Below are 27,438 nucleotides of genomic sequence, written 5' to 3' on the forward strand. Positions count from 1 at the left end.
AAAAATGTTAAAAAAATTAAAGCTTAATTTCATTAATCCTTCATAAAATAATTAAACATACATTTTAAATATCCGATCATTTAAAGCCCTTAGTAAACTACTGATAAGAAGTCATTGAATAATAAGCTGTTCAGAATTTAATTGCAAGTACAAAATCCCCAAAAATTTGTTCTGACAATACCTAAACTGATAACTAAAACTGTGGTTTTGAAAGAATCCTTCTTCATTTTCTTCTTTTTTAATTTTTTACTGTATAGTTTTTATAAACATGTTTTTATATATGTGTATAGGTGCGTGTTTATACATACTGTTTGGTTTTGTGTATTTGACACATTAATTATGTTGCATTAATATTATAAATTGTTGATTAATTCAAGAGGTAACTCACAAAACAAATAAGTACTCACACTAAATAAATAGTGCAAGTAGTACCAATATATCTGATGATGAAGTGGCCCAACCGTTCACATTAGTTTAATTCACATATATACATATGTAGATATGTATTAAGTATGTGTGTGAGTAAGAAATGTATAAATGTATAAATGAATGTATAAACTTATGTAGTTGCACAAGATCGAAGCACACACTTAAACGGAAACGGAAATTCGAAACACTCAAGTTAAAGTGCCACTGGCCGGATATAAATTTAACGATAAAGTGTCACAAACGGCAAAATATTCTATGTAACAATGAATAGTATAAACAACTAAAACGCATAAATACGTAATTGTACATAACTCTTATATACACACACGTATGGGCAATCCCATTATAAAGTAAATTACGACTGACAAAATAATCACTCTTAAAACATTTACAAATTTAAAAGATCATTTAATAACGAATGCCGTTGAAAATTGTTTAAATCGGCCCACTAATAATCCTAGCCACCATATAACTCCACCCGCAAACATTAAATACTCAAGAGCTTATTGGTCGCATTGTGGGTATCGAACATAAAAATAATAATCTGTCTGTTGAGAGCACAATAGAGTCCAAACTGAAAGTTGGAGAGTTAAAATTTAACACAAATATTTTCTTAAGGTAAGGTTTATTTGGTATTGAAAATGGGCAACACTGGTTCACGTTTTCGCAGGCCGAAAAGCATCTTTTAAAAATGCTAGTATAGCGATGAAATTCGACATAGGATTTGATGGTGAGTATAAAAAACTCGGCATATCCGAATATAACAACCATACATACATTATGGTGAAGGATATATGTATATGTAAGAATCGGCACAGTCGAATATAACATTCTTACATTTTTACGTATGATATCCTCATTTTACTTCATAAAATAGAAGTAATTTTTTCACATATAGTTGGTATATTCTGAAGGAAATATAATGAATATTTTTATGAAATATAGTATATAGGAGTATAAATGCCACAAACGATAGTATGGAATTGTCCATATATGGATGTATGTACATACATGTATAGGTATATGTATTAGGGTTGTCATTTAAATAAAAATTATTCGATTAATCGAGGAAAAATTTTTGTTTTTCTTCGAGTGAATAAAAAATTTCCAATTTAGAATATAGAATAATTCGAACAAATTTTGTCGAATAATCGAATATTCGAATAACCATATTTTATTATAATATTGAACAATGAATTACATTAATTTTTTTGTAAAACAAATGCCAAATCAAAAGATCTGTTACAATTGAAACAAATCGTTTAATACCTTTTGCAATTTATAAAAATTTACATTTTGCAATTTTAAATGTGGAATGTAGGATTCCTTAACCCTCTGTCATGCGCATGTATCTGGCCAGATATTTTACGAATTTAACTGTAATTTTAATATATTTCTAATTTGTTTAGGGGTTTGAGTCTCCAGGTAACCTCTACAAATATTGTTAGATATCGTAATATTGTTACTAAAATGGCATATTTTTCATATAAATGTACTGAAATACATAGTGTATCTCGCTAGATACATGCGTTACGTACGTGACTATCGGAACATGTGCATGACGGAGGGTTAAGAAGTTGTGAGTTAAATGTTTTGATACTTTTGCAAGTTCTACAAAATGGTCGCAGCAAAAAAATGCTTGTATTAAAAAATTTGTTTTACAAAACAAAGTTGTATTAAGAAATTGTTTTAAAATTGTTACATTTGTGTGCAATATACGAACTTGGTTGTAAGCAAAGGTATTTAAAAGGTCGCATCGTGTATTGTGCTTACATAATTATGATAATTATCTTAAGAAACCTGTTTATGTAGAATTTAGTTGTTATACTACTATTTTTAAGCGAGTTATGTACGTTACAGACAGTTTATTATGACATCTTTATATCGAATATTGGCCGATCCTCATAATATTTCACATTTTGGTTTCTTAAAAATTTTTAAATTTCGAATTTCGTTGTCATCCGCTTTATAGTAATTTTCTAAAGGGAACTTTATATGTTGTTTTTAATAACAAAAAAAATATTTGTTAAAAATTCAAACCCCCTAGCTTCTTCTATGTGTTTTTAAAAGATGATGTACAGCTAGATCGTTTTAGAATCTAGTAGATTCTAATTTTTCGATTGGGTCGGAAATGGATATAAAACATGTTAAGTAGCTGATTAAATGCTTACATATTTCTCTAAACATCGTATACATACATACATACATATATCATTATAAAAGCCTCAGTTTCCACTTTTAAATCTAAATCTTAAGATTTTGGAGGTGTTTGGCAAATTTTATTTATTTTTTTTTTTTTTTCTTAATAATTCGAATAAAATCTTTTATTCGTTATTTGTTCGAATAATCGAAAAATTTATAAAATTTCGTCGACTACTCGAATAAAAAAAATATTATAATTTTTAACCCGAATAATTGACAACTCTAATATGTATGTAGTTATTTATAAATACAGTCAAGGATAAAATAATATAAACACATAAAATGGATAAGTTTTTTAAGTTATTTTAAAACCTATGGAGAGAATGAATACAAATATTTTTCCAAGTGTAATAAGTTAAGAAAAAACTGAAATGTTCGTTTCAACAAAGTTTTTTATTATATGTAATAAAATGAAAATCAATTACTGAATATTTTATATTATGGCATTTAACTACGGATACGTTTGTCCATAAAATTTTATGAATCACGCTGACGGAACGTTTGTCAGTCTTTTGGAATCGCAGTGGGCCCAATTAAGTCATTGTTGGACCTAAGTTTGTAAAAATACATTAGTGCCTTCATTAATATGTCCACGAATGTTAAGTTCTTGTATTTGATAAAAAAATTTTTAGGGTAAATGTAAAATAAACAAAGATATTTTATCGACAAACTTTTTCTTTTATTAGTTAGTTTGAATATGCTTTTTCATTCATGAAATAATAAAACGAAAAGAAGACATTTTAAATAAATATTTACATTAAGGGAAAGAACTACTGAAAACATGTTTGTATCCATGTATATGCGTATGTGTGTATGTACATTAGACCTACTCACTTTGTATGGAAAGCAAAAAAATGTTTTCGTTACCCCTCTCAAAATTTACCTTGCTTCGTTTTATGATGATTCCCAAAATATTTTAAGTCTAGCGATGACCGTTCATGAGCTGGACCAAATTAAATTTTTTGTTTTGTTTTGAAATATGGGGTATTGTTTGAAATGGATTTTAAATAACCTTCTGCTCCTAATTGTCATATTCCAAAGTATTTAAATTTGTTAGGTTTTTCACTAATAAAAATAAAATGTTGACTTGTAGACTTAGCTTCAAGAAACCTTTCAAATCATACCACATATTATATATTATGTTTATGAAATACTGTAGAATTTAAAAAATAACTAAAAAGTAACTTTTTTGTAAGCGGTCTAGCGGTCTAGGACTAGAAATATTTTGGGAGCCATTATAAAACATAACAAAAATTATTAAAGGCTGGATAAAATATTGAATTTAACATAAAAATAACACTTTACCGAAAATATTTTGGGTAACATGATATTACAAACCAGCGAATATTTTAAGGGGGGTAACTCAAGCACCATTTTTTGTGAGTCGGTCTAATGTACATTTTATAAATAATTAAATGTTATTCATACGACACGAATACCCTAAATTCATGACACCCCTTAAAATGTATGTTCATACATATGTACATTTCTTAAAAGTATGTACATTAAATACATTAATAGTGGACCATTTAAGTGATGGTAAACAGCGCATTGCATTCCCATTTTAAATAAATAATGAGTAATGCCTAATCTTAAATCTTTTTAAACTCGCATTAGCTTAAAGTAAACTGGCAATTTGTGGCTATGACAAAGGGCTGAGTAAATATTGGACAAATATTATTTTAATACTTTCGTAATTTTGTAATTTTAATGGAAATATACTTTTTCGCAGTTTTAACAAGTAAGGGTTTATATTTAGCAATGTAGAATCTAATCCAGAACGGATACTGCTAGGTTTGATATTAATAATAGGTTTATTTAATAATTGAAAAACAAGAAAGTACCAATAAGCTTACTCATTTATATCTAAAATCTCAAAAATTTTTCACGAAATATTTTTTATAAAATTTTAACAGTATTGTACTTACAATATTCGAAAATATAAAACTAAACGATAATGTACCAAAGGTCCCACTTATGGGTTCTCAGATGATCCAAATAATTGTGTGAAATGATACAGGATCTATATCATTTGAACGTTATTCACATTCCATACGACCAACGACCAATTTGTAAATGTCTTTACAAATTGTCTCATTCTTGAAAACCACACACAACATAAACGTTTATCATTTGGATTTTCAACAACGAGTTCTTGTTGTTATATTTTCGAAATAATTTGCCATTCTCTCTATGGTACTGAACTCAAACCAAAAAAGTATTTTTTTTAGACATAAAGGTACATATTCAAAAAAAATTATTGAAGAAATAAATTAATTTCTTATTTATTTTAAGTTTAGAGTCTCTGGGACAATAAAAGATCATGTACCAAATTTCATTCAAAATTGCGGCCTGTAGTTTGATTACAAGGTTTACATGGACGGACAGACGGTCGGAAAATGATTTTGAGCCGAGTGGTATACTTTAAGGTGGGTATAGGTCCAATATTATTGTGCGTTACAAACATCAGCACAAACCCAAAATACCCTACACCACTTTAGTTGTGAATAATAATTAAGAATTTCTCATACTAAAGATTATGCCTTGCACGTAATTTACCTTTAGATGATGTAGTTTTCCCTTTGGAAGGTTTCCAAATATGTTTTATGTGTAGAAATTACAATTTCATAAAAAATCTAATGTATATTACAAAAGTTGGTAACCCTGCAATTTAGTTTACGTTGACAGTTTAGAAAAAAATATTGAATCGGTTCTTGAAATATATAACGAATTTTGTCTCATATTTACTCAAATATAACATTAAAAAATTAAAATGATAAAGAACCCAGCAAAAAAAGAACTTCCAAAGAAGCTAAAAAGAAGTAGAATTTACTCCAAGGATATACTGAAAAAGACCTGTAGGAGTTATGATTTTAACACAGGCTTGTCATAGGAGGAATGTTCTTTTGATTTCAAATTCACTACATGTGAAGTCATTTACAGGAAGTAATTTTTATCTTCTTAATTAGGAAGTGAAACTACTCATTTGTAAGAAAAAGTTAAAACATAAACACTTTTGAAGTCCATCAACAAATATTTTAACTAATTCAATTTATTTTAATGTTTAATTTTTAAAAGTGGTGCATTTCTACAATAAATATAGTAATTAGTTATTGAGTACTCGAGTAAACAATTACTTAAAATATCACTCATTATCTCCATATTTTGTGATCTTTTATCGAAGTTTACAAATCATTTTTCTTTTAATTTTATAAACACATAAATAAAAATGTACGTATATATTTAAGATTCTGGATATCGGCAATATGAATTGCTCTCAATCAGTTCATGTGGTATCCACTCCTCATACAGAGGCAAACGATTCTTTAGAGTTTCAACTTCTCGTAATATACGCACAACATTACCACCAATTAGTTTTTTAATGGCAGCATTTCCCCAAACGCGATCTCGAGCTAACTCAGCCAAAAGGAAAGCGTATCCCTTTGGAGCACCACTCAAACCAATATGATCAACACCGGCTACCTTTCGAACGTAATTAATGGCATTAATAGCTTCGCGAACGCTTATTAGGCGTTCTCCACAACGTTCAAGATTAAGCATGATAACACCGCCATTATCGGGAAGTAAACTGGAAATAATTAAAAATAAAAATAAAAAAAAAATAATAAACAAATTGATCAATTTATAAAGAATTTATCAACCTAAGAACACGATCAGGAATGGCAGCTACATTTGTACTATTGCAATATGACGAAGGTGCTGAGTTTATTAGCAATACAGGAGCTTTGGCTGTTCGTAGTGCAGCTACCATTGCAGTATCAGAAAGATGAGAGATTTCTATTAGCATTCCAATGCGATTCATTTCAAATAACATTGTCTAAAAGAAAGAAATAAAGATATACATACATACATTATAATAGAATCGGATAAGTAGTTTAGAAAATTAGGGTTGAACACAACGAATAACAATATCTATCATAGAATAAGTATCTACCGGTAAAGGTATTTTATTTTAATTATATCAGTATATCGGTTCAAAACTGAAGGAATGTTCACACTTTTCAAATATTTGACTAAAATATATATCTTAAATTTTCTAAATGAACAACAAAAAAGTCCATTTTGAAAAATTTGGGGGAAAATTAGGTGTCAAATATTGAATAAAATTATTTATTCTTGAGTTAAAACATAATCTCTTTCTAGATATTTCACTCGCATTTCACTCCGGCTGTTATTCACCAATAGAGCTGAAAATTTGTGTCTGGTCTACTATCCCATATCGAAACACATCGATTTTTAAAGTTTGGCCACTTGGCACGAAATTCCCAAAAACATACATGGTATTTATTGCAGTAAGTATATAATATAAATACATATGTTTGAAATATTTGAAAAAGCATACCTTTCCGAAATCATTAATGGAATTGGTCGCATTTCCTTCAACTAAATAGTCCAAATTTTTAGTGGACGCCGCCCAAGGAGTGGTGCATTCCAAACTAGTAATTGAAACGAAACGTGCACCTAGTAAATACATAGAGCGTAGAACTGCTAAACTTGTGCCCAAGGCATGACCTCCACCAAGTCCCATTAACACAGCTACTTCACCACGAATGTGGGTTTGTTCCATTTCATCGGCAGATTCAACGATATGCATTGAATCCGTAACAGCTGTTATTCTTCTAGCCTCATCAATCCCTTCCAAAGCCAGTTGCACAGCATCCAAGTACTGAGCGCCACATGGCACCGCAATAGGCCACAACACTGCGCCCACATATTTCTGACGCATTTCATTCATGCTACTGCTGTAATTCTGTTCCCGAGTTGGTGTCCAAGAGCCCTCAATTAGAGGAGCTTCACTCAGTAGACGTCTGATGAAAGCCAATCTTGCTTCCAGCAGCGAAGATTGCCTGAGTTGTAAGGCTAGCGGAATTCCCCCGGCCATGGCAATACATGCTAACATTACACCCAACACAATGAGAATTCGTTTGCTTCTTGACTTTTTAATTTCAGATTCTGTTGGTGAATCCATGCCTCCCGAACTTGCACAAGGATCCTTGGTATACTGAGATATTCCACCATTTTGCATCTTTTCACTTCCAATTTTGGTTATTTCCGGTGGCAACTCGACAATGTCTGCAATTTCAGTGAAAACAAAACACTGTTGCTTGCAGTGCGGCTGATGTTGATGTTGGTGATGAGGATGCAGAGAATGTACCTCAATAAATCCATGATTTGGCACCGTATTCATTTAAATCGAATAGTTTTGGTCAAATGACCAAAAGTAATTTGCAACAACAAGTAGAGGTTTTCCTTAATTTTTAATTCAAAGAAATATAGTAAAATTGACTTTTAATTGATGAAGAGATGAAAATTTTATTAATTCTGTATGTGTTATTCTTCCTTTAACAATGCTCCATCAAGTTTATTCATTTACATTTTGATTCGGCGCAATAGTGATAGGTCAGGTTAAGTAATTCTATTACATGTGAGATAATTTAATCAAATGTCAATCATTATTATTACAAAATATTAAATTCCTTAAATTAATCTAAAAAAAAAAATTAAAATTACCGTAATAAAATAAAAAATTGTTGAACAAATTTACACTATAAAATTCGTTTAGTTTAAAAATCGATAATAAAAACGATAATAAAAACGATAACAATATGTGTATTAAATATTGTTATCGTTTTTGACGTTTTGCTTTCTTTACATTTTTAATACACACAAATGCAACTGTCAAATAAAATCAACATCCAAAAAAAAACTGTAAACAAACTTTTTAGAAATAGCACGTGTAATATAAATAAAAAAATAACATTAGAGCATTAAAATCACATCAATTTAATTTGTAATAAAATAAGAAACATTAAAAATAACGATGGTTGAAATCGATGGTTATAAAGGTGAGAAAATTATCTGTAAATAGGCTTATCAAATTATGCTAAACCTTGAGTATTTTTAGTTGTTTCCCTGCGTTTATCACCCGATGTAGAGCACTGCCATAGCATCTATATGAAAGAACATTTCATACGACTAATGGATCCTAATAAACCTAAAGGGCGAACGTTGTTTTTGTTAAATATACCTCCCTATGTAACTGAAAAAAGTCTAGAGGAATTTTTCAACCGGACGAGCTCAGTGGTTTCTGTCACATTTGCTGAAAAACCAGGCAAAAATGAAACAGACAAATGGCTTAAAAATATTACCGAATTCAGCAATAAAGAAACACCCTTTAAATTTAAAGTAGCTTACGTAGTGTTTAAGACAACCAATAGCGTGAGGAGAGCTTTGCAAATTACCAGCATTGATTTATATGATGCCACCGGAGAATCAATAATTGACAGTGGCATGCAGTTGTGGCATTCGCAATACCAACATAAGCTGTTGGATGTTGCCAAGACTCAAAAGTACATAGATGAATATATGGCAGACTACGACGAAAGGGAAAGAGAAGCTGCTGTAGCTGCTAAAAACAGTGTAGCCGACGCCGACGGATGGGTAACTGTTGGAAAACAAGGTAGAAATTCAGGATTTGAACAGAAGGATACAGTCATTGGCAAGTTGGAAGAAAAAATTGAGCGCGGAAGAAAAAAAAAGGAATTAGCTAATTTTTACACGTTCCAAATTAGAGAATCCAAAATGAAAAACATAATTGAATTGAGAAAAAAATTCGATGATGATAAAAAGAAAATTGAGTCGTTAAAACAGACTCGAAGATTTAGACCATTTTAAATAAAATGTATGAATTGAAATTTAATCAACTAATAAATAAAAAATAACATTTTTAACGTTTTATAAGCTTTTATTCGCTGAAATTACAATTTTCATTAAACTATGAGGAGGTAAAGATTCGAGAGCGCTTAATAATTGAGGCACATTACCATATACACAATTTCCACTTAGTCCTACTTGAACGGCTTGTGCGTAACGTTCCAAACATTTTTGAAAATCTAAATTTTTTGATGGATCTATTTCGTCTGCCGTTAAACGAGCAGCATGATTTTTTAAAGGTACTGCGATCATAGCCAAATGTTGAGCACTAAGTGCAGTCGGTGGTCCATTATTAACTATTTCTAAAAGTGTTTGCAGCAAGGATAAATGCAAATTACTGTAGGTATTACGATTTGACACAAGCGGCGACAAAACCGACCACCTAATTAGACCAGCGATAGGTGTAACTACCGGCATTGCAATGGCTCCTATGGGCAACGCTAAAGGTTGCTGCGATGCTAAACATAAGGAAGGATTTTCGGTAACCCATTCGCAAAAAACATCTAAAAGTGCATCAGGAGGTGCGGTCAACCCACCTCTTTGATCATTTAAATACAAATCGGCTACTGCTGTCATTAAGTTGGCTGCAAAGTGTGGCGCCACCAAAGGTAATTGTTTTAATTGCTCCGATGTTTTACGAGAAAATATTATAAAATCACTAACTAAACTTTGAGCAACTTCTAAAGAGGGTGGTGTTGTGCAACCAACCTGTTGCATCCATGTACCTGCAGATGATAACAGTGGCGCTACAGATCCAGATACAGCTGTACTTATAAGTTTACACAATATTTTGGAGCGTTGAGGGGTTAAATTGGTGCCAAATAGTGAAAGGAAAACCGCGTTTCTGGTAGAGTCTGGACCGGGTTGTGAAAAAAATTCTATTAGTACAAGTATCAATTGAAACTCTTGTATTTTATTCATATGCATGTTTCCATATGATTGTGGCGACTGTCCTCTCCGTACGTCAATATCCTTGCTACGTTCCAAAAACACAAATTCTGATATTAACTGCATAATAAAGTTTTGCTTTCCACGGCCAATAATAATACTTTCTGAAAACATAAGCAAAAAATTAAGTAATGAATTGTTTATATTTATTTATTAGCTTCCAATACTAACCGATACGTGGTAAAGCCTCCTTAACACAGGCTGGAAATTCCAATTTTCTTAACGAATGTTTTATATCAGCTTGGCTCATTGTTTCAAAATTATTTGAGTTTGCAATTAAATAAAATATATATATTTATCTTAACAGATTTCTGTAATAAAAAATAAACACTTAATTATAAACAATGTAAATTTTATAGACTACTTGAATATTTGTTTACAGAATTGACAGTTGGGTAACAGCAAGACAAATTCACATAAGGTGATGACAGTTCAACAATAGTAATAGTCGAAAGTTGATATTTTTTATTTGCTTCATGTCTAATTTTTAAGCGTTTTTTTACACAATGAAAGTATTTTAAACAAAAAATATATGAACACTTAAGACTGTGAAATTTTAACTGATGACGACAGCCATACAAAAATCATATAATTATTATAAATTACCCGTGTCTATATTAGACAAATATTTATCACGGCACTTGACAAAACGTCGGCAGAAAAACTTCAGTTTTTTGTTTATGTTAATGCTGACAACTCACAGATAATTATGTTAAAAAATAATTATGTTAAAAACAACGTTGTCTAAACACTGTCATAACGACGTTATAACGCTAAAAAATTCTGTCTAATATAGACATGGGGTTAGGGTTCTATAAGTTGACTTTCTAATAATCAAACAATCGACCTTTTGTTGAAAAAAGCTGAAGTCGACTATTTTGTTTCAAAAAAAACTATAACTCGACTTCAGTTTAAATTAAGTTAAATATTTTTTTATTAACTAAAACATATTTAAAAACAATCCAAAATCCCTTATATTTTTTCAAGTTCGAAGAAAAATATGTTTTATGTTTTTTAACATATGTATACATATGTTAAAAAACACAAAACATATTTTTCTTCGAAAAACATATATGTAATAGTAACTTAAGACCCTAATAGACTACAAAGCGGCTTGACAAACATATTTTTTTTTATTCCAATATACACTACACAAGCATTGCCCGTACAAACACCGATTTTTTACGCTTTTGTAGACTTGCAAAGATATAGATGTAAATTTTTCTTCGAAATATAAATATTGTAAAAAATGTTTTATTTGTAAATATAAACAATGCAAACAGTTTGACAAAAATTTAATATTAAAATTTTTTTATTTTTGTACAAGCAAACCGCTAGCATTTGTTCAAACACGAAACACCCTCATACACTACACAACAGGCTTGCACAAACGTAAAATTTTAGTATGTTTGTCAATCCGCTTGTGTAGTCTATTTGGCTTTTTATATTCATTCGAATGGAATTTTTTTCCAGGAAAGTTTTTATATTTCGTTTTACGTTATACATTCTATTGTGAAATTAATTACATTGGCTAAAAATATGTTGAAAAGTCTAAAGTCGAAAAAGTTCGCAAATAGTCAAAGTCGAAAAGTCGACTTTTATAAATCGCAAAGTCGATAAATCGACTTTCCATAAATTACAAAAGTCGAAAGTGATGGTCGCTATAACATCCATATGTTTTTCGAGTTATCGAAATGTGTATAGAGTAATCGTAAACACAAAAAATCAAGCCAAAATTATTAAACAAACTATTTTAGAAGTTCACTAAACAATTACAAAAAATTATAGAGATAAAATAAAATTATAAAATAAACACATTTATTAACCTATATTAAATACAATGAGTAAAGTTTTAGAAAAGACTACTGATTTCTCTGGATTGCATGCTGCATTTACGGTATGCCAGCGTATGCATAACGAATTTCATATTCAACCACTTACGTTTTTGTCCAATTATTTAATAGGAAGCTTTAAAGAAGGCCTTTGAAGAAGCTGATGTTAAGATTTTAAGAAAATCATATGATAGTTTCTCGTACAACTCTGATCATGACAAGAAGCCACCTATGGATCAAGCTTTTAGAGAACTATTGATATTCAAAATGAGCAATGACGTTCAGTTGATTGGAAAATTGGTGAAGCTTTCTGTAGCCGCTGTAAGGGCTGAAATTGTGTCTGTAACAATTCCGGTGGTATTATTGGGTGACATTTTTGAAACAGTCACGTTGGACAAATGTGAGAAAATCTTTAATTACGTTGAAGAAATGGTTGAGGTGTGGAAAGAGGAAATATTTTTTTCCTCTTGTAAGAACAACATATTGCGAATGTGCAATGACCTATTGAGACGACTTAGTCGTGCTCAGAACACGGTGTTCTGCGGACGAATTTTATTATTTTTGTCGAAATTCTTCCCATTTTCCGAAAGATCTGGTCTGAATATTGTTTCTGAATTTAATTTGGAAAATGTAACAGATTATGGTGTAGATGGAAAAGATTTAGACGACACATTGGAGGACATTGAGGATATTCCTATCAAAATAGATTACAATTTGTATTGTAAATTTTGGTCTCTTCAGGATTTTTTCCGCAATCCAAACCAGTGCTACAGCAAAGCGTCTTGGAAAATGTTTCAAACTGTGAGAGAAGTTTGCAAAAATAGAGATAAAGTTTATTAATTTTTCTTATTTTCAGCATGCTACCACAGTCCTGGAATCTTTTTCCAGCTTCAAACTTGAAGATACTCGGTCCAATTCCTCACAAGAAGATAGCAGCGATGATAGTGAGAAAATGGACTTGGATGATATATATAGTAATGATTTCAAAACTGGTATCGTCGAAGTTGTCCAAAAAGTCGACAATTTCTTTGCTAAATTTTTAACAAATCCAAAACTATTGGCCTTACAACTTTCTGATGCAAATTTCCGACGTGCGGTTTTAGTACAGTTTCTAATTCTATTTCAGTATTTGCAGCTTACAGTAAAATTTAAATCGTAAGCGTTTACATATATACTCTTTATTTAGCTTTAAACTATGTCAAATTCCAGGGAATCAAATACTTTAACCCCTACACAAACGGAATTTATCAAAGAAACGGAAACCAAAGTGTATCAGCTGTTGGATGAAACACCTCCCAATGGTAAACGTTTTGCACGCACTGTTAAACATATGTTGACTCGTGAGGAGATGTGGAACAATTGGAAAAATGAAGGATGTAAAGAATTTAAAAAACCAGAAGACTCTTTAGTGGAAGACAGCCAACCACCGGCTAAAAAGGAACGAAAAACGTTGGGTGATTGCTTGAAAGAGGCCAACGCACAATCAAAGTTTTTCCTGGGCAAGTATGTAAAACATTAGTATCTTTTTGATAATGTTACTATTTAACCGTGTGTTGGTTCTTTCTAAATATGTTCTTGACTAAGAATCAATGATAAATATTTATTAAGTAAATTTGGTTTTGTTTTGTTTTATACAAATCTCCATATTTAGATCCCTCTATATTTCAAAATTACTTTAATAACTAACACTGATTTATAAAATCTATACATATTTTGAATACATTAGAAATAATTTCTTTAACTGTTTTAGTGATGTCTTAACACGTCTGTGGAACTACTCACCTGATAATTTGCAAGCATGTAAAAGTGAAGAACGAAACTTTCTTCCTCAAGTTGAAACATATTTAGAGAGTTCACGAGATAAAAATGACACATCTTTCGAATGGCGTGCTCTACGCTTGCTTGCACGACAATCGCCGCACTTTTTTACATTCATCAATTCGCCATCCTATAAAATTTCTGACTACTTAGAAGCAGTCCGAAAACGCTTAACTAAGGAACGATTAGATGCTGCTAAACAAGCCGCAGCTAATGCTAATGGTTCGAACCTAGAGAATACACCAACGATGTCGGAATCACATGAACAAGAAACCGTTGCCTTACAGGAACAGGAAAACGATCACGATGGAAACGATGAAGGTGTTCTGGGAGAGGAGGAAGAAACAAATGATTTGGACAAGCCAGAAGAGGACAACAACGGACATTCCAATTTAGTTACAGCATCGAAAGAACAAATAGAGGAATTAGCACCATTAATTGGTGACGATTGGAAAAAATTGGGCAAAAAATTGGGTTATACAGCTGACGAGCTCTTATATTTCGAAACAGAACACACTGAACGAGATGGTGGCTGTGTAGCTATGCTTGTTAATTGGTTTGCTGATGATGACGATGCAAGTCTAGACAATTTAGCATACACCATGGAGGGTCTCGAAATAAATACTGCTGCTAAAGCTGTAAAAGCACTAATTGAACGTTTATCTAATAAGGTACCTTCTTTTAAAGACGACGGAGATGACGTGGACATTAAAATGGAAACAACAGATTAATTTATAATATTTATTTTCATTTATTCAAATTAATTCATTTTTGAAACGAAAATGAGAGATTGATTTACAAAAATAATTTATCACATGTCTAGGAGTAAATTACGCATTATTTTTTACGCATAAGCATTAATTATTAGTAAAGTAAAAAACAAAATAATATTATAGTTATAAGAATATAAAAGTAGAAAATTATGAAATCCTCAACGACATTTTGTTCAGGATTGACGTGAAAAATATTTGTATAAAGACTTAATATTATTCTGAACCAAACTTCATTCAACTTTGCAAGTCAAAAAATTAAATATCCCTTCTTCTCTTGCCTATTAATATGTTAAACACGCTTTTTTACGGGTTTCGGCTTATTATGCTGCATATTGGCGCACTTTGGGATGTGACGTTCAGCAGCCGCTTGATTAAAACGTCTACTACAGTGGGGACATTGTATGTAATCGGGATTTTCAGACGGCGGAGGAGGTGGTAAATCACTTAATTTTCCGCCTTTGGCTAGGTAAGCTTGAACCTTCTTAGCTTCTCTTATGGCTGCTATAAACTCTTCATGTTTTTTTCTCCAACTGCTTTTCTTTTCTCCACAGTTGGTTGGTTCTTGAGTCTTTTTAATTGCGGCCGTTACGGTTTTTGAGCCGCTTGTGCTTGAAACTTTACCTTTTTTTATATATTTCTCAGCTTCGGTACCCTTGACCCTATGTTTGGAAGCATCAAATATTTTACGTTTTTTAGTCGTCATCTTTTTACAAACATTCTCATGTTTATCCAAACGATCCTCATTGAAGTTACGTTGACAATACTGACAGGCCGCCATGCCTGGTGGAGGAGTGCTTATTCTGGGTGGCGGCTTAACCGACTATAATAAAAAGAGTTAAATTTTAACGAAAATCTAGGGAATTTGATAGTTAACTTACCAATACGAATGTTGCTGGTTTAGTGCTGTTCGTTTTGTTTACATTTGTCTGAAAAGAAATGAAAAGAAATACATTACAAATCAATTAAGAACATGTTTTGACCTCCTCTCTGGATCTTCCCTGAAAACTGAAGTTAAAAGCCTTTAAAAAATATCTTTTATTTTTAACGCAGGGAGGAAGAAATTGTTTAAAAATATATAATTGATCCTATTTTTAAATTCAAGCATTTAATTGTAATTTTTTAAGTTATTGTAAATCGGCACATTTATCTTTCCAAATGTGATTTTTAGTTTAAGACATAAAATTCTTAATGTCCCAGAAGTACCATCAAATATGAAAGTCAAGAACCGAAATATCGGTAAATGATATTTAAACTTTACGAGAAAATATATATATTACAAATTTGAAATATTATTTACCTTGACATTTTTAGCTGTTGATGATGGCATTGTTGGTGATTTCACCACTGGCGACTTCAAAGAGTTGGTGGTAGTCTTAGAAAGTGTAAATGCTCTACTGCTAGTACTCGGTGTTCTGCTTGTCGTTTTTGTAGCCGTTGAAATTGGTGATTTTTTTGTAATCACAGGATTTAATTTAATACCATTTGATGTCGGACTTGTTCTCTTGCTAATTACAACAGTACCGCCCAAAATATCGTTTTCTTCATTACTATTATTATCCAAATCTCGGTCATCTGTGACACGTGAGCCCATTGTATGCGTGTTATTTAAACTCAGCGATGAAAACTCCTTAGGAAATGTTTCGTTGTCAATATTATCAAGTTCATCGAGATTGTTATTAAATATATTGTTATTGCCATTGGATACATTTTTATCGCTGTATGTAGAAGATGTAGTACTTTGCATTAATGTGCTATTCGTAATTACGCGTCTAGAGACATTTGCTCCACCCACTGGACGTTTATTGCTGGCTGGCTGTTGTGTTACATTTCTAGTTGTTAAAGATGTTGAAGTAGGGGATGTCGCAATTGGTCGCAGAGGATGACTGCGATCTATTCCAACACCACGCCTACGGTCATCAAACATTTGACGAACCTAAAAAATAATAAAAATAAATATTAAACCGTTATAGTTTTGATTTTAATCACTTACCTTCCCGTTACCAATGGTTGTTTTCGATGCTTGAGAAATATCTCCTCCCGTCAATGCCAGTTTTTTTTGCTCGCGTTCCAACATTTGTTTCTTTTGGAATTTCATCTGCAAAATTAAAGAAAATTAAGGACCTTAATATAAAACCTAACATCAAACTAAGCAGAAAGATAATTAGCATCTGGATTTTATATTGTATATTAGAGTTATAACTAACGGGTTGAACGTTAATTTTCATATTCTATATGAAATAGATTTGGCCGATTTGTAATTTTCAAAAATAGCATAAAATATTTATAACCCAATTGTACATATCCTACTGGTTTTCAGTTTAATATTAAAAACTTACATCCAGAGATGAGCTAAAATTACTTGGTGGTAATTGACTTAATGCCTCTACAAGTCGTCTACCAGCCCACGATTCATTCAGCTGTTGTGGTGAAATGGCCGAATATGTATAATTTTGCCTTTGTTTTTGTTGTATTTGATTATCATTAAAATTTTCGTACATATACATATTTTTACATTGGATAATATGTATGTGAATATGTACATATTTATATGTATGTATTAAATACTTTAGATAATTTCTTCATAAGAAGTCGAATTTATTTTGTTGGAAGCAAGTAAGTTGGATTGTAAAATCAGCAAGAAATGCCTCAATAAGCAGCTTTAACGTAATGACGTTTTGTATTAAACTGAATAACGCACTGTTGACATATCTATTCACTACTAATTTGTTGGGACACATCGACAAAGGACTTAAATGTGAAACGAGGAAAAGCAAAAGGATAAATAAACAAACACTAAAGTAAAGACAGCAACAACCGACCAACTTACTAGGAAAAATATTGCATACATACATACGCGATATGTATTGTATGTACATATGTATATGTGTTATATATGTATGTAGATTGTTGATTGTCATACCAATAATTACTAACACACATGGATACATATTATAATGCAAACAGATATGCATATGAACTTTAGGAGTGTTCAAAAAGAGTTGTAAGTTTTCCTAAAAATGCCCATCAATTCAGATGAACAGTTCCGAACTAGTTATTATTTAGCATTATCCTTGGCCAGTCAAATGCTTTGTATTTTACCATGTGCTTGCCTTAGAAGGAGTTACTCAAAAAGAGTCTTTTTGAACATTTTGCTTAATTTTTTTACAGTGACTACTCTCTAGATTACTTAGGGACAGTAAATTTACAATTTACACCGTCATCACTGTCCTGTACAACGATTACTTTTAAAAAACGAATTAGAGCCGTCTAGCTAGATGTTATGAAAACTGCTGTCTTTTTCCAGTGTATTGACTATTTGTCGTACTGCTGGGAAGATTTCTTAATTAAAATTAATTTTTTCAGATTACTATTATTTTCAATTGTTTATAATTTGAATCGTTTGAAAGCTAGTATTAACATTTTAAGGTACAAACCTAATACAAAAGTATTTATTGTGTATTTCCGCATACACCCAACAAACAATCCGCTTTGTTGTTCAATATAAAAAATAAATTTTATAATTTACCTTACGTCATAAGTTACGTTACAAAATTGATATTTACAAGATTTTTTAAACATTCATATCCTGTTTTCTGGTACATGCATACGTACATATATACATACATACATAGATACATACATACATACATACATACATACATACATATGTATGTTTATTATTTGTATTTGTATAAATAAGTTCTACAGAGTTATACGGATATAACGAATTTTATTAATTCGTTTAACATTTTGTAACAATAAATTACGACCGTACATGTGTATGTAATACTATATACATACTGTGTATACTTTTACATTTAATTGTCTGTACAATTTTTTTTATTTTATGAAGAACAATTATAGAAATATACATACATATAATAAAAAAAACATATCATTAATAACATTTTGTTCCCACGTAACCTGCAAATTTATGTAATACACAGTATAGTGTTTAAATATAAATTCACTTACAAGTTATTGTTTTATAAAAATTAAAACAAATCAATTTTAAATCAAATCAAATTTTAATCTAGAAATCTAATAAAAAATGAATTTGTTTGTTTATTTTTTTTTATATCCATTAATGGATTGCACCTTTCGACATTTATCGTTGTCATGGTTGTGGTAATAATAACATTAGGATAACGTGGACATTAACATACATTAAATACATTCGTAGATAACCCAGCAAATACAGAAAACAAAACGAAGTATCCAATAGAATAAAATTTATGATTAAAGACTTCCTAGGAATCGAAAATAATTATATTTTATTTTGAAGTTCTCATAATTTATGCTAATCAATAAGAGTGGGGTTTTGAGTTGGCAATCGAATGCCAATTAATAATCATATTAGTTAATACATTTAATCTGATGTTAAACCAAGTACAAGATTAAACTTCGCGTGTTGCCATACAAAACAACAGAATACGTCACTGTTTGTTATCAAAACAATGCATGTTTTATAAAAAAGAAGAAGACAACTGTAGAAGACATAATTAAAATAAATTTTCCAAAGTAGTTTTTGAGTACTCAGTTAATTAATTTTGTTTGCTAGTTTATGGTTTAAAATTGAGTAAAAATATTTTTAATAGAAAACGCACTCATATCTTTATTTCTGCATAAAATTGAACTATAAGGAATTAAAGATACCCTGATAGAATTGTATCATGAGACGGTAAAAGTAGCTGCTGTTATCTTATATCCTGTGAAGGAAATAGTTAAACAGATGAATTTTGTGTAAGATAATTGTAAGCAAGTTAAAAAAAAAAACAGTTTCTCAAAATGACACTTAATTTTAATAACAAAAAACGCTGAAAAAATTAACTATTTTTAAATAAATAGTATACGTTCTGTAAAGCTTCTTTAGAACTAGTTCCGAGGTTGACAAATTCGAACAAAAATCATTAATTAAAAAACTAGGTCCGAACCGTTCCAACAAAAATCATTGGTGTCAACGCCAAAGTAGAACGAGTTTAGGATATATAATCATTAGAATGCTCCAAAAAATTAGGCTGATAGGATAACGTTAACATGTGCCGCATTAGCTTTAAAGTTTCCAAGTGCATTTTCAAGGGGAAAAATTATTTTTTTAGTTTTTGCACAAATTTTTCCATTTGGTAATAAATTATGAACTTTATTTCAAAAAGATGTAAAATACAAAAATTGCTTGAAAACATTTAAAGATATTGCGAATTCCCCAGGCAATAAACGTGTCTCACAGCACATAAATTCGAAATGTCACCAAAAAATCTACTTACATATTTTCGAGATTTTAAAAATATTTTGTTACCGCGAACTTGTTGTAAGCTTTGGTCAAAAAATTTTATTTCAAATCTACAATTTAAGTTTTTTTTTGAAACTTTGTTAAACTTATTTCAAAATTTTTAGTAGATATCGTGGGGATTTTTGAACAACAGATAAGTTTATAAAAGGTTAAAAATTGATCAATAATTTATTTTGCAAAAAATAAAATTTATTTTGTAAGAAGATAACTAGACTACTCAACTAGATTACAAAAATTTTAGAAGTGGTGCTATTATTTTGACAGTAACTGTATATACATATGTGTGTTTGTTCTTAGATTTTTTCTTCTATGCTAAAACTTTTTAACTGGGTTTAATGTTATTTTCTCTAAATGCGGCCTAGACAATCGCTTGACTTACCTGCATTTCAGCCAGTCGTGAGTTGGCTGTTACACCTTGTGACGCCATCTCCAAATTCGTATGTAAATGATTACTGCTTTACTGACGACGAAGTTTGTTCGAGATTATTTATTTTCTGTTGTTTCTGCTCTGTCTGGTACTTGTTGTTTGACACTTGAGATGGGAGGAAGTCTTGAGCTGATGTATGTAGATGGAAAAAATCAAATCAATTGCTTGTGTGATTGGAGAATGAGTGACTAATTGTGTTGAGTACGATTGTAGGTAGCGGTAGTTATGCAAAATTACTCTCTCAGAATAACCTTATAATATCTTGTTTAAAGACTTGTGTGGGTCTTAGCTTACGAGTCAATATATAAAAATGAATTTACGTGAGATCGACCAATATCAAATCTTGTTTTTCTTTTTTTTTGGCTCGTTTGTTTTCTTTAAAACTTTTATTTATTATACATCTATATTTTTGCTATGATGACTCACTATACTTCTATTTTTATTATGAGTTTAAAAAGTTAACAAATCAAATAAATACAGCTGATGACACCACTAATATTTTTACTTGTTTTAGTTTAAATCGTTGTTATTTAGTACGTTGGTTTCAATTCAATTCAAAACATTGCATTGTTTAATGCATAGTTTAAAAATTTTATGTAAAGTTTGAAATCTTCCTTCTTTTATTGTTTGTAGCTATAAGATAATTAAAAAATTAAGAAAAATTATAAAAAATATTTTTCTACTATGGTACCTATATATACATATATTTTTCTGGTTTTATAAAATCATTTGAAATAAATAAAAAAATCGTCTTGGATGAAATTTTGCACCTAGGTTTGGATAGTAAGTCAGACAAATTACCTTTTTGGTCCTAGCAAACTCTGTCCAATGTATTTAACCCAAATTTTTAAGTGGCCATACATGTGTATACATGGTGCCTAATGTTTGTACATTAAAGTGCTCCATAAAACAAAGTTGCAAATTTAGCCCGTCCCCCCTCTATAATTGTTATTTGTGTTGTAAAACTATGTAATGCTGGGTAACGTTGACAAGTGCCGCAAAGACTCTAAAGTTTCCAAGTGCATTTACAAGGGGACAATATCGTTTTTTCCAATTTTTGCCTAAATTTCGTTATTTAGTAATAAATTTTCAATGTGCACAGAATAAGCATTTCGGAAAGATATAAAACATAAAAATTGAAAATATTAAAAATTATTGCAAATTCCTAAATGTGACAAAAAAAATACCTTTTTGGATATTCTAAAGAAAACCATTTTGTTACATAAAATATATCTATAATTACTTGAATGTTAGATAACACAAACTTGTTCTCAGCCAGGTTCAAAAAAGTTTGATTTTTTCAATGGCAGTTTCAAATCTCCAATTAATTTTTTTTTTAACTTTGTTAAACAAATTTCAACGCATTTAGGAGATTTCATGGGGATTATTGGCAGAGATAAGGCTATTAAACGGTAAGAAAATTAAATTAATATTTCTTACAGATTAGCTGTACCTGCTATTTGAACTCAGCAGATTTCAGAACAATTTTTTTAAATATATAAGAGAATACATATTAATTCTTTGGTGTTATTTTTAAATAAAGTTTCAAAAAAACTGAAAATGGAGATTTGAAAAGCAGTTGAAAAAATCAAACTTTTTGACCATCATGTTTACGTTATCTTTTAATGACAAAAACTAATATTCGAGTAAATAATTATTTAATATGATTTAATGTCATAATGATTTAAAAAGCAATAGAAAATTATTTAAAAATTAAAAAAACCCATTATTGTTATTTTAAACATAATCCACATTGACTGGTGTAGGGTATTATATGGTCGTCCATGCCCGACTATAGATTCTTACTTTTTTGTATGTCATAGTTTTACAACCTAAAGAACAATTCTAGAGGAGGCTTGAATCACTCTAATGTACATACATGTAGTAATGTACATATTAGCATGTCCCGTGAAGCACTCTTTTGGAGGAATACCTCTTAAACAAAGCGTATTTATGTACTTATTTTTATACCCTTCACCTTCGTGAGAAGGGTATATATAAGTTTGTCATTCCGTTTGTAATTTCTATAATATAATTTTCCGACCCTATAAAGTATATATATTCTGGATCCTTATAGGTAGCGGAGATGATTAAGCCATGTCCGTCTGTCTGTCTGTCTGTCTGTCTGTCTGTCCGTCTGTCCGTCTGTCTGTCTGTCTGTCTGTATGTTTGTTGAAATCAGTTTTTAGAAGACCCCAGATATCTGCGAGATCCGAATCTTCCATAATTCTATCAGACATACGACCGGCAAGAACGCTATTTAAAATCAGCAAAATCGGTCCATAAATAACGGAGATATGAGCAAAAAACCGAGACAACCTCTGAAAATTTCATATAAAATTTAGATTTTTTATTCATTGCTCAGACAGAAACTGCAAAAAACAAAAACAAAATACATAACAATACGGAAAATATTGTTATTGTAATTTGTTTATAAAAGCAAAGCAGAACAAGAGCAGCAGAGCAAGAGTAGCAGAGCGAGAGCAGCACTAATGTTTTGTTATTGGCTAGAAATATGAAATTAAGTATGTAGAGCCTGGATTAAGTGAGAACCTATAGAAGGGGACTTTCTGGTACTTTTTCGTTCTTCAAAAAGTATTTTTTGAAATTTCTATAATATTGAACCTAGAAACATGAAATTAAGTATGCATGGCCCGGATTAAGTGAGGACCCAAACAAGGGGAGTTTTTGGTACTTTTTCGTTTTTCAAAAGGTACTTTTTGCAATTTCTACAATATTGAACCTAGAAACATGTAATTAAGTATGTATGGCCCGGATTAAGTGAGGACCCATAAAAGGGGACTTTTTCGTTGTTCAAAACGTACTTTTTGCAATTTCTACATTATTGAACCTAGAAACATTTAATTAAGTATGTATGGCCCGGATTAAGTGAGGACCCATAAAAGGGGACTTTTTGGTACTTTTTCGTTCTTCAAAAGGTACTTTTTGCAATTTCTACAATATTGAACCTAGAAACATGTAATTAAGTATGTATGGCCCGGATAAAGTGAGGACCCATACAAGGGGACTTTTTGGTACTTTTTCGTTTTTCAAAAGATACTTTTTGTAATTTCTACAATATTGAACCTAGAAACATGTAATTAAGTATGTATGGCCCGGATTAAGTGAGGACCCATAAAAGGGGACTTTTTGGTATTTTTTCGTTGTTCAAAAGGTACTTTTTGCAATTTCTACAATATTGAACCTTAAGTGAGTGGATTAAGTGAGGACCCATAAAAGGGGACTTTTTGGTACTTTTTCGTTCTTCAAAAGGTACTTTTTGCAATTTCTACAATATTGAACCTAGAAACATGTAATTAAGTATGTATGGCCCGGATTAAGTGAGGACCCATACAAGGGGACTTTTTGGTACTTTTTCGTTTTTCAAAAGGTACTTTTTGCAATTTCTACGATATTAAACCTAGAAACATGTAATTATGTATGTATGGCCCGGATTAAGTAAGGACCCATAAAAGGGGACTTATTGGTACTTTTTCGTTTTTCAAACGGTACTTTTTGCAATTTCTACGATATTAAACCTAGAAACATGTAATTAAGTATGTATGGCCAGGATTAAGTGAGGACCCATGAAAGGGTACTTTTTGGTACTTTTTCATTCTTCAAAGGTACTTTTTGAAATTTCTATAATATTGAACCTAGAAACATGTTATTAAGTTCGTATATCCCGGATTAAGTGAGAACCAGTAAAAGGGGACTTCTTGGTACTTTTTCGTTCTTCAAAAGGTACTTTTTACAATTTCAACAATATTGAACCTAGGAACATGTAATTAAGTTTGTATGGCCCGGATTAACTGAGGACCCATAGATGGGGACTTTTTGGTACTTTTTCGTTCTTCAAAAGGTACAAAAGGCTTTAAACACATCATGGTGAAGGGTATATAAGATTCGGCACAGCCGAATATAGAACTCTTACTTGTTTTGTGTTCAGTTCATTAATAAGCATCGATTGAGAGGAATTCCTACATGAAATTCTCAAAAAGGTTGTTCCTCGAGGCACTCTTATGTACATAAATATTTATGTATATACTTTTAAAAATAACATACGAATGTATGTAAGCGGATTGACGACGCAAGATCACCATCAATGTGAACCTTAAATGAAAATATTGTATGTAGTACATATACCTTGTTCCAAATGCTAAATGATATTTTAGTAATTTTTATATTGTTCATTTCATGCTAAATTTTTTACTTTTTTACAAATGTGTACAACTTTCACCTAAAGAATTTAATATAAGTACAATTGAATTTGCCATAATTTATGAAACTATATATTTAACAAATTGACTAATTTAACGCTGATGTTGAGGCTTAAAATTCATTGACCAAAATCTAGATTCAACTTTATAAATGGAATGAGAAAAAGTTTGACCAAATCAATTTAAGCAAAATGTGTTTGGTTTAATTTTTAGCAAACGTTTGGTAATACCATTAGTTTAGCTTTTTGATTAAATATTTGCCAAATTTAGCAGCACATACATACATATGTATTAAGCTAAATTATTTAGTACTAATTTAAAAAGTTACTTAATATTAAAAAAAGAAATCTGATATTTGCATATGAAGGCGTTGAGTGAGAAATGAAGGAAATAAATAAACTACTTATGTATATAATGTACACTTATGTATAATAATTCAATGTAATTGCGCGACAATTAATAGTTTATTTACGTGTGGGTCGAATTGTCTCCCATTCGATTAGTCAGCGTCGTATACATTTTAATTATAACCGATTTAAGATGACATTGATCTTACCATAAAAGGTGAAATGGAAACTGTAGCAGCTGTTGTGGTAAAAAGTTGTTTATTATTTACTTTTAAACGCGGTTTGTTATTTAATTATATTTGGCTTCTTTTTCTATAAAACCATACAAATATAGACAGTGAAAATAGTAGACACGGCAAATTTATTTATGACTTTAATTAAATTCAATATTTGTTTATAATAAATGGAAAGCAATTGAATTATTCTTTGGCAATTGACATAAATTAATTTGAAAAACAGTTGACACAATTATATGACAATTTTTTTTTTTAAATTAAGTTGAAATGAATTGACTTTAGTTATCATCATTTTCTATAAACTTTTAATAAAACTTAGAAAAATAATGGTTTATTTAGCATTTTTGTATTTCTATAGGCTTTTCATTAGAGCATTCTTAAAAAAGCCTTACTGAGGCGAATAATAATGATATAATAATAATGAAACATGTATGAATATATAGCCGGACATAGCCGACCAGTAGCGTGCGCACAAGGTTTATATGGACACACAGACGGACGGACATATCTAAATCGACTCGGAAAGTTATTCTTGAATTACACGCATTTATCCATTAACTACAAAATAAAGTAATTTCAATTCAAAAAATTTCAGTACAAAAAATATACTTTCAATTAAAAAAAAAAAAACAAATGGATTATTTTCGCTTCTTATATATGTTTGTATGTCTATTGCACTTAATTTCTTTATTTCATTATTTAAGTAAATAGAATGAAGATAAATTTAAGTAGAGCTGCGCCTTTGAATACTGAAGAGGGTGTGTATTAAAAAATTCCAAAATATACATAAACAATAATAATATTATGTTCTTTCAACTGACAGACGTCCAACCAGCAAAAACACTTGTAAGTTTATTGACTTCTTGATTCTTTTAAAAATTTTGTTATTTTTTGTTTCTAACTCAGTAATTGTAATTAGGTAAATCCATTTACACTAGTTAATGATATATTTTTGCTTTTTCTAAAATAAATATATATGTATGTCTGTATGTATGTACATATACATATGTCCTTTATTTTGTGACACTTAACAAATGTTGTGTTTTGACCACCATACCGTTCGTCGATAACAGCTGACCATTTACTAGATGAAGGTTTTTGTAAGAATTTCTGTTTTATTGGGTTTATTATCACGCGAGGTATGAGTGTTTCTGTGCCGTTTACTTAGAAGTTTATACAAAGACTAACTGTGGAGCTAAAAAGCATTCCGATAAAGTCTCCAACCGCAACTTTTTTTCCATTTAAGTTCACACATACATATATTTTATATTTTTTGAATTAAAAACTCACAAAACACAGAAGTGAACTTGTATCTCATTTCGTTTTCTTTTTCATTTAGCTTTACTGGTGTCTGTCTATTAGTTAGTATTGGATAAAATTGTTGAGAGAAATTCACCACACATTTTTACATTGTCTGGCTCTTTATTTTAAAATTAAACACTCATTCGTATGCGAGGAATTTCCTCAAACGGTGCTTTACGAGTTAAAAGATAACAAACAAAGCAAAAGCTACATTTGAATCTTTTATTATTGACTAACGTACTAGAACTTACGAGTTTACAATCAAAATTATTACATACATATTTTAAATCTTCTCTTTGTTAAATATATTCACAAACCGATTGTGTTAAGTAAAACATGTATAATATTGTGGAAAAAAGCAACAAGTTCTTGATAAATACACACAAAAGTGTTACCTATATATTTTTATACCCTACATCACTTTAGTGGGGATGGTCCTGTACACACCTTAAAGTATACCAATCGGTTCAGAATAATTTTCTGAGTCGATTTAGCTATGTCTGTCCTTGTAATCAAACTACAGGTCGCAATTTTGAAGATAATTTAATGGAATTTGGTACATGATATTTTATAACATCGGTCCATTATTTCACCTAGGACCCATACAACTGAACCCGCCAATTGGGGCTATAAAGTTCATAATTATGTTTAATATACTCGTATCTCGCCAAAAAGCTACAAAACCAAGTTCAATACTAGCCTTGATGCCCCTGATGAACTATATAATTATAGGTACCCTAGCCCCTATAAAAAGCCCCCATCAAAGTTTTACTTAAATATCCACAGATTTATTAAACAATAAATGGCTTAGGTATATCTGAGGCAAGGTATAATTCAACTTAAATGATTTATTATGAAAAATAAATTACATTTAATTCG

At 30.5% G+C, this 27,438-nt stretch overlaps 5 protein-coding genes across 10 annotated transcripts; 2 read left to right on the forward strand and 3 right to left on the reverse strand.

The window, feature by feature from the left end:
* Positions 1-5,653: 5,653 nt before the first annotated feature.
* LOC111690885 (dipeptidase 3) lies at positions 5,654-7,988 on the reverse strand. Its single transcript, XM_023453473.2, has 3 exons — positions 6,995-7,988; positions 6,294-6,469; positions 5,654-6,220 (listed from the first exon to the last, which is right to left on the reverse strand). Exons 1-3 carry the CDS (start codon positions 7,838-7,840, stop codon positions 5,875-5,877), a joined length of 1,368 nt encoding a protein of 455 aa, XP_023309241.2. The 5' UTR covers positions 7,841-7,988; the 3' UTR covers positions 5,654-5,874.
* Positions 7,989-8,354: 366 nt separating this feature from the next.
* Positions 8,355-9,383, forward strand: LOC111690878 (ribosomal RNA-processing protein 7 homolog A). Its single transcript, XM_023453461.2, has 2 exons — positions 8,355-8,498; positions 8,558-9,383. The coding sequence occupies exons 1-2, from the start codon at positions 8,474-8,476 to the stop codon at positions 9,325-9,327; spliced, it is 795 nt and encodes a 264-aa protein (XP_023309229.2). The 5' UTR covers positions 8,355-8,473; the 3' UTR covers positions 9,328-9,383.
* LOC111690877 (uncharacterized protein C7orf26 homolog) lies at positions 9,377-10,824 on the reverse strand. The gene is made up of 3 exons (XM_046948070.1): positions 10,695-10,824; positions 10,486-10,625; positions 9,377-10,418 (listed from the first exon to the last, which is right to left on the reverse strand). Exons 2-3 carry the CDS (start codon positions 10,562-10,564, stop codon positions 9,388-9,390), a joined length of 1,110 nt encoding a protein of 369 aa, XP_046804026.1. The 5' UTR covers positions 10,565-10,625; positions 10,695-10,824; the 3' UTR covers positions 9,377-9,387.
* Positions 10,825-11,992: 1,168 nt separating this feature from the next.
* Positions 11,993-14,948, forward strand: LOC111690872 (THO complex subunit 1). The gene is made up of 5 exons (XM_023453452.2): positions 11,993-12,211; positions 12,279-12,947; positions 13,003-13,301; positions 13,356-13,649; positions 13,897-14,948. Exons 1-5 carry the CDS (start codon positions 12,155-12,157, stop codon positions 14,693-14,695), a joined length of 2,118 nt encoding a protein of 705 aa, XP_023309220.2. The 5' UTR covers positions 11,993-12,154; the 3' UTR covers positions 14,696-14,948.
* LOC111690873 (zinc finger C2HC domain-containing protein 1C) lies at positions 14,692-26,465 on the reverse strand. Of its 6 annotated transcripts, none has more exons than XM_023453453.2 (6): positions 26,315-26,465; positions 20,407-21,087; positions 16,728-16,832; positions 16,035-16,670; positions 15,616-15,663; positions 14,692-15,557 (listed from the first exon to the last, which is right to left on the reverse strand). In XM_023453453.2, exons 2-6 carry the CDS (start codon positions 20,452-20,454, stop codon positions 15,027-15,029), a joined length of 1,368 nt encoding a protein of 455 aa, XP_023309221.2. In that variant the 5' UTR covers positions 20,455-21,087; positions 26,315-26,465; the 3' UTR covers positions 14,692-15,026. The 6 variants fall into 6 exon arrangements, with proteins under 6 accessions (XP_023309221.2, XP_046804023.1, XP_023309222.2 ...); XM_046948067.1 differs by having other exon boundaries at positions 20,407-20,583; positions 26,315-26,417; XM_023453454.2 differs by lacking the exon at positions 26,315-26,465 and adding an exon at positions 25,231-25,333.
* Positions 26,466-27,438: the final 973 nt, after the last annotated feature.

Source organism: Lucilia cuprina, chromosome 4 (assembly GCF_022045245.1).
Source record: "Lucilia cuprina isolate Lc7/37 chromosome 4, ASM2204524v1, whole genome shotgun sequence".
Lineage (NCBI taxonomy): Eukaryota > Metazoa > Arthropoda > Insecta > Diptera > Calliphoridae > Lucilia > Lucilia cuprina.

Excerpts from the sequence above, each read along its gene's own strand:
- LOC111690885 (XM_023453473.2), bottom strand. The coding sequence starts at position 7,840 with ATGAATACGGTGCCAAATCATGGATTTATTGAGGTACATTCTCTGCAT. Across the intron at positions 6,470-6,994 it reads CCATTAATGATTTCGGAAAG|ACAATGTTATTTGAAATGAA; the intron begins GTATGCTTTTTC and ends TCTTTCTTTTAG. Across the intron at positions 6,221-6,293 it reads ATTCCTGATCGTGTTCTTAG|TTTACTTCCCGATAATGGCG; the intron begins GTTGATAAATTC and ends AATTATTTCCAG.
- LOC111690878 (XM_023453461.2), top strand. The coding sequence starts at position 8,474 with ATGGTTGAAATCGATGGTTATAAAG. Across the intron at positions 8,499-8,557 it reads TGAAATCGATGGTTATAAAG|TTGTTTCCCTGCGTTTATCA; the intron begins GTGAGAAAATTA and ends GAGTATTTTTAG.
- LOC111690873 (XM_046948066.1), bottom strand. The coding sequence starts at position 17,241 with ATGTATATGTACGAAAATTTTAATGATAATCAAATACAACAAAAACAA. Across the intron at positions 15,664-16,034 it reads CAACAGCTAAAAATGTCAAG|ACAAATGTAAACAAAACGAA; the intron begins GTAAATAATATT and ends ATTTCTTTTCAG. Across the intron at positions 15,558-15,615 it reads AACCAGCAACATTCGTATTG|TCGGTTAAGCCGCCACCCAG; the intron begins GTAAGTTAACTA and ends TTTTTATTATAG.
- LOC111690877 (XM_046948070.1), bottom strand. The coding sequence starts at position 10,564 with ATGAGCCAAGCTGATATAAAACATTCGTTAAGAAAATTGGAATTTCCA. Across the intron at positions 10,419-10,485 it reads GGAGGCTTTACCACGTATCG|AAAGTATTATTATTGGCCGT; the intron begins GTTAGTATTGGA and ends TTATGTTTTCAG.
- LOC111690872 (XM_023453452.2), top strand. The coding sequence starts at position 12,155 with ATGAGTAAAGTTTTAGAAAAGACTACTGATTTCTCTGGATTGCATGCT. Across the intron at positions 12,948-13,002 it reads CTTGGAAAATGTTTCAAACT|CATGCTACCACAGTCCTGGA; the intron begins GTGAGAGAAGTT and ends TCTTATTTTCAG. Across the intron at positions 13,650-13,896 it reads TCAAAGTTTTTCCTGGGCAA|TGATGTCTTAACACGTCTGT; the intron begins GTATGTAAAACA and ends TAACTGTTTTAG.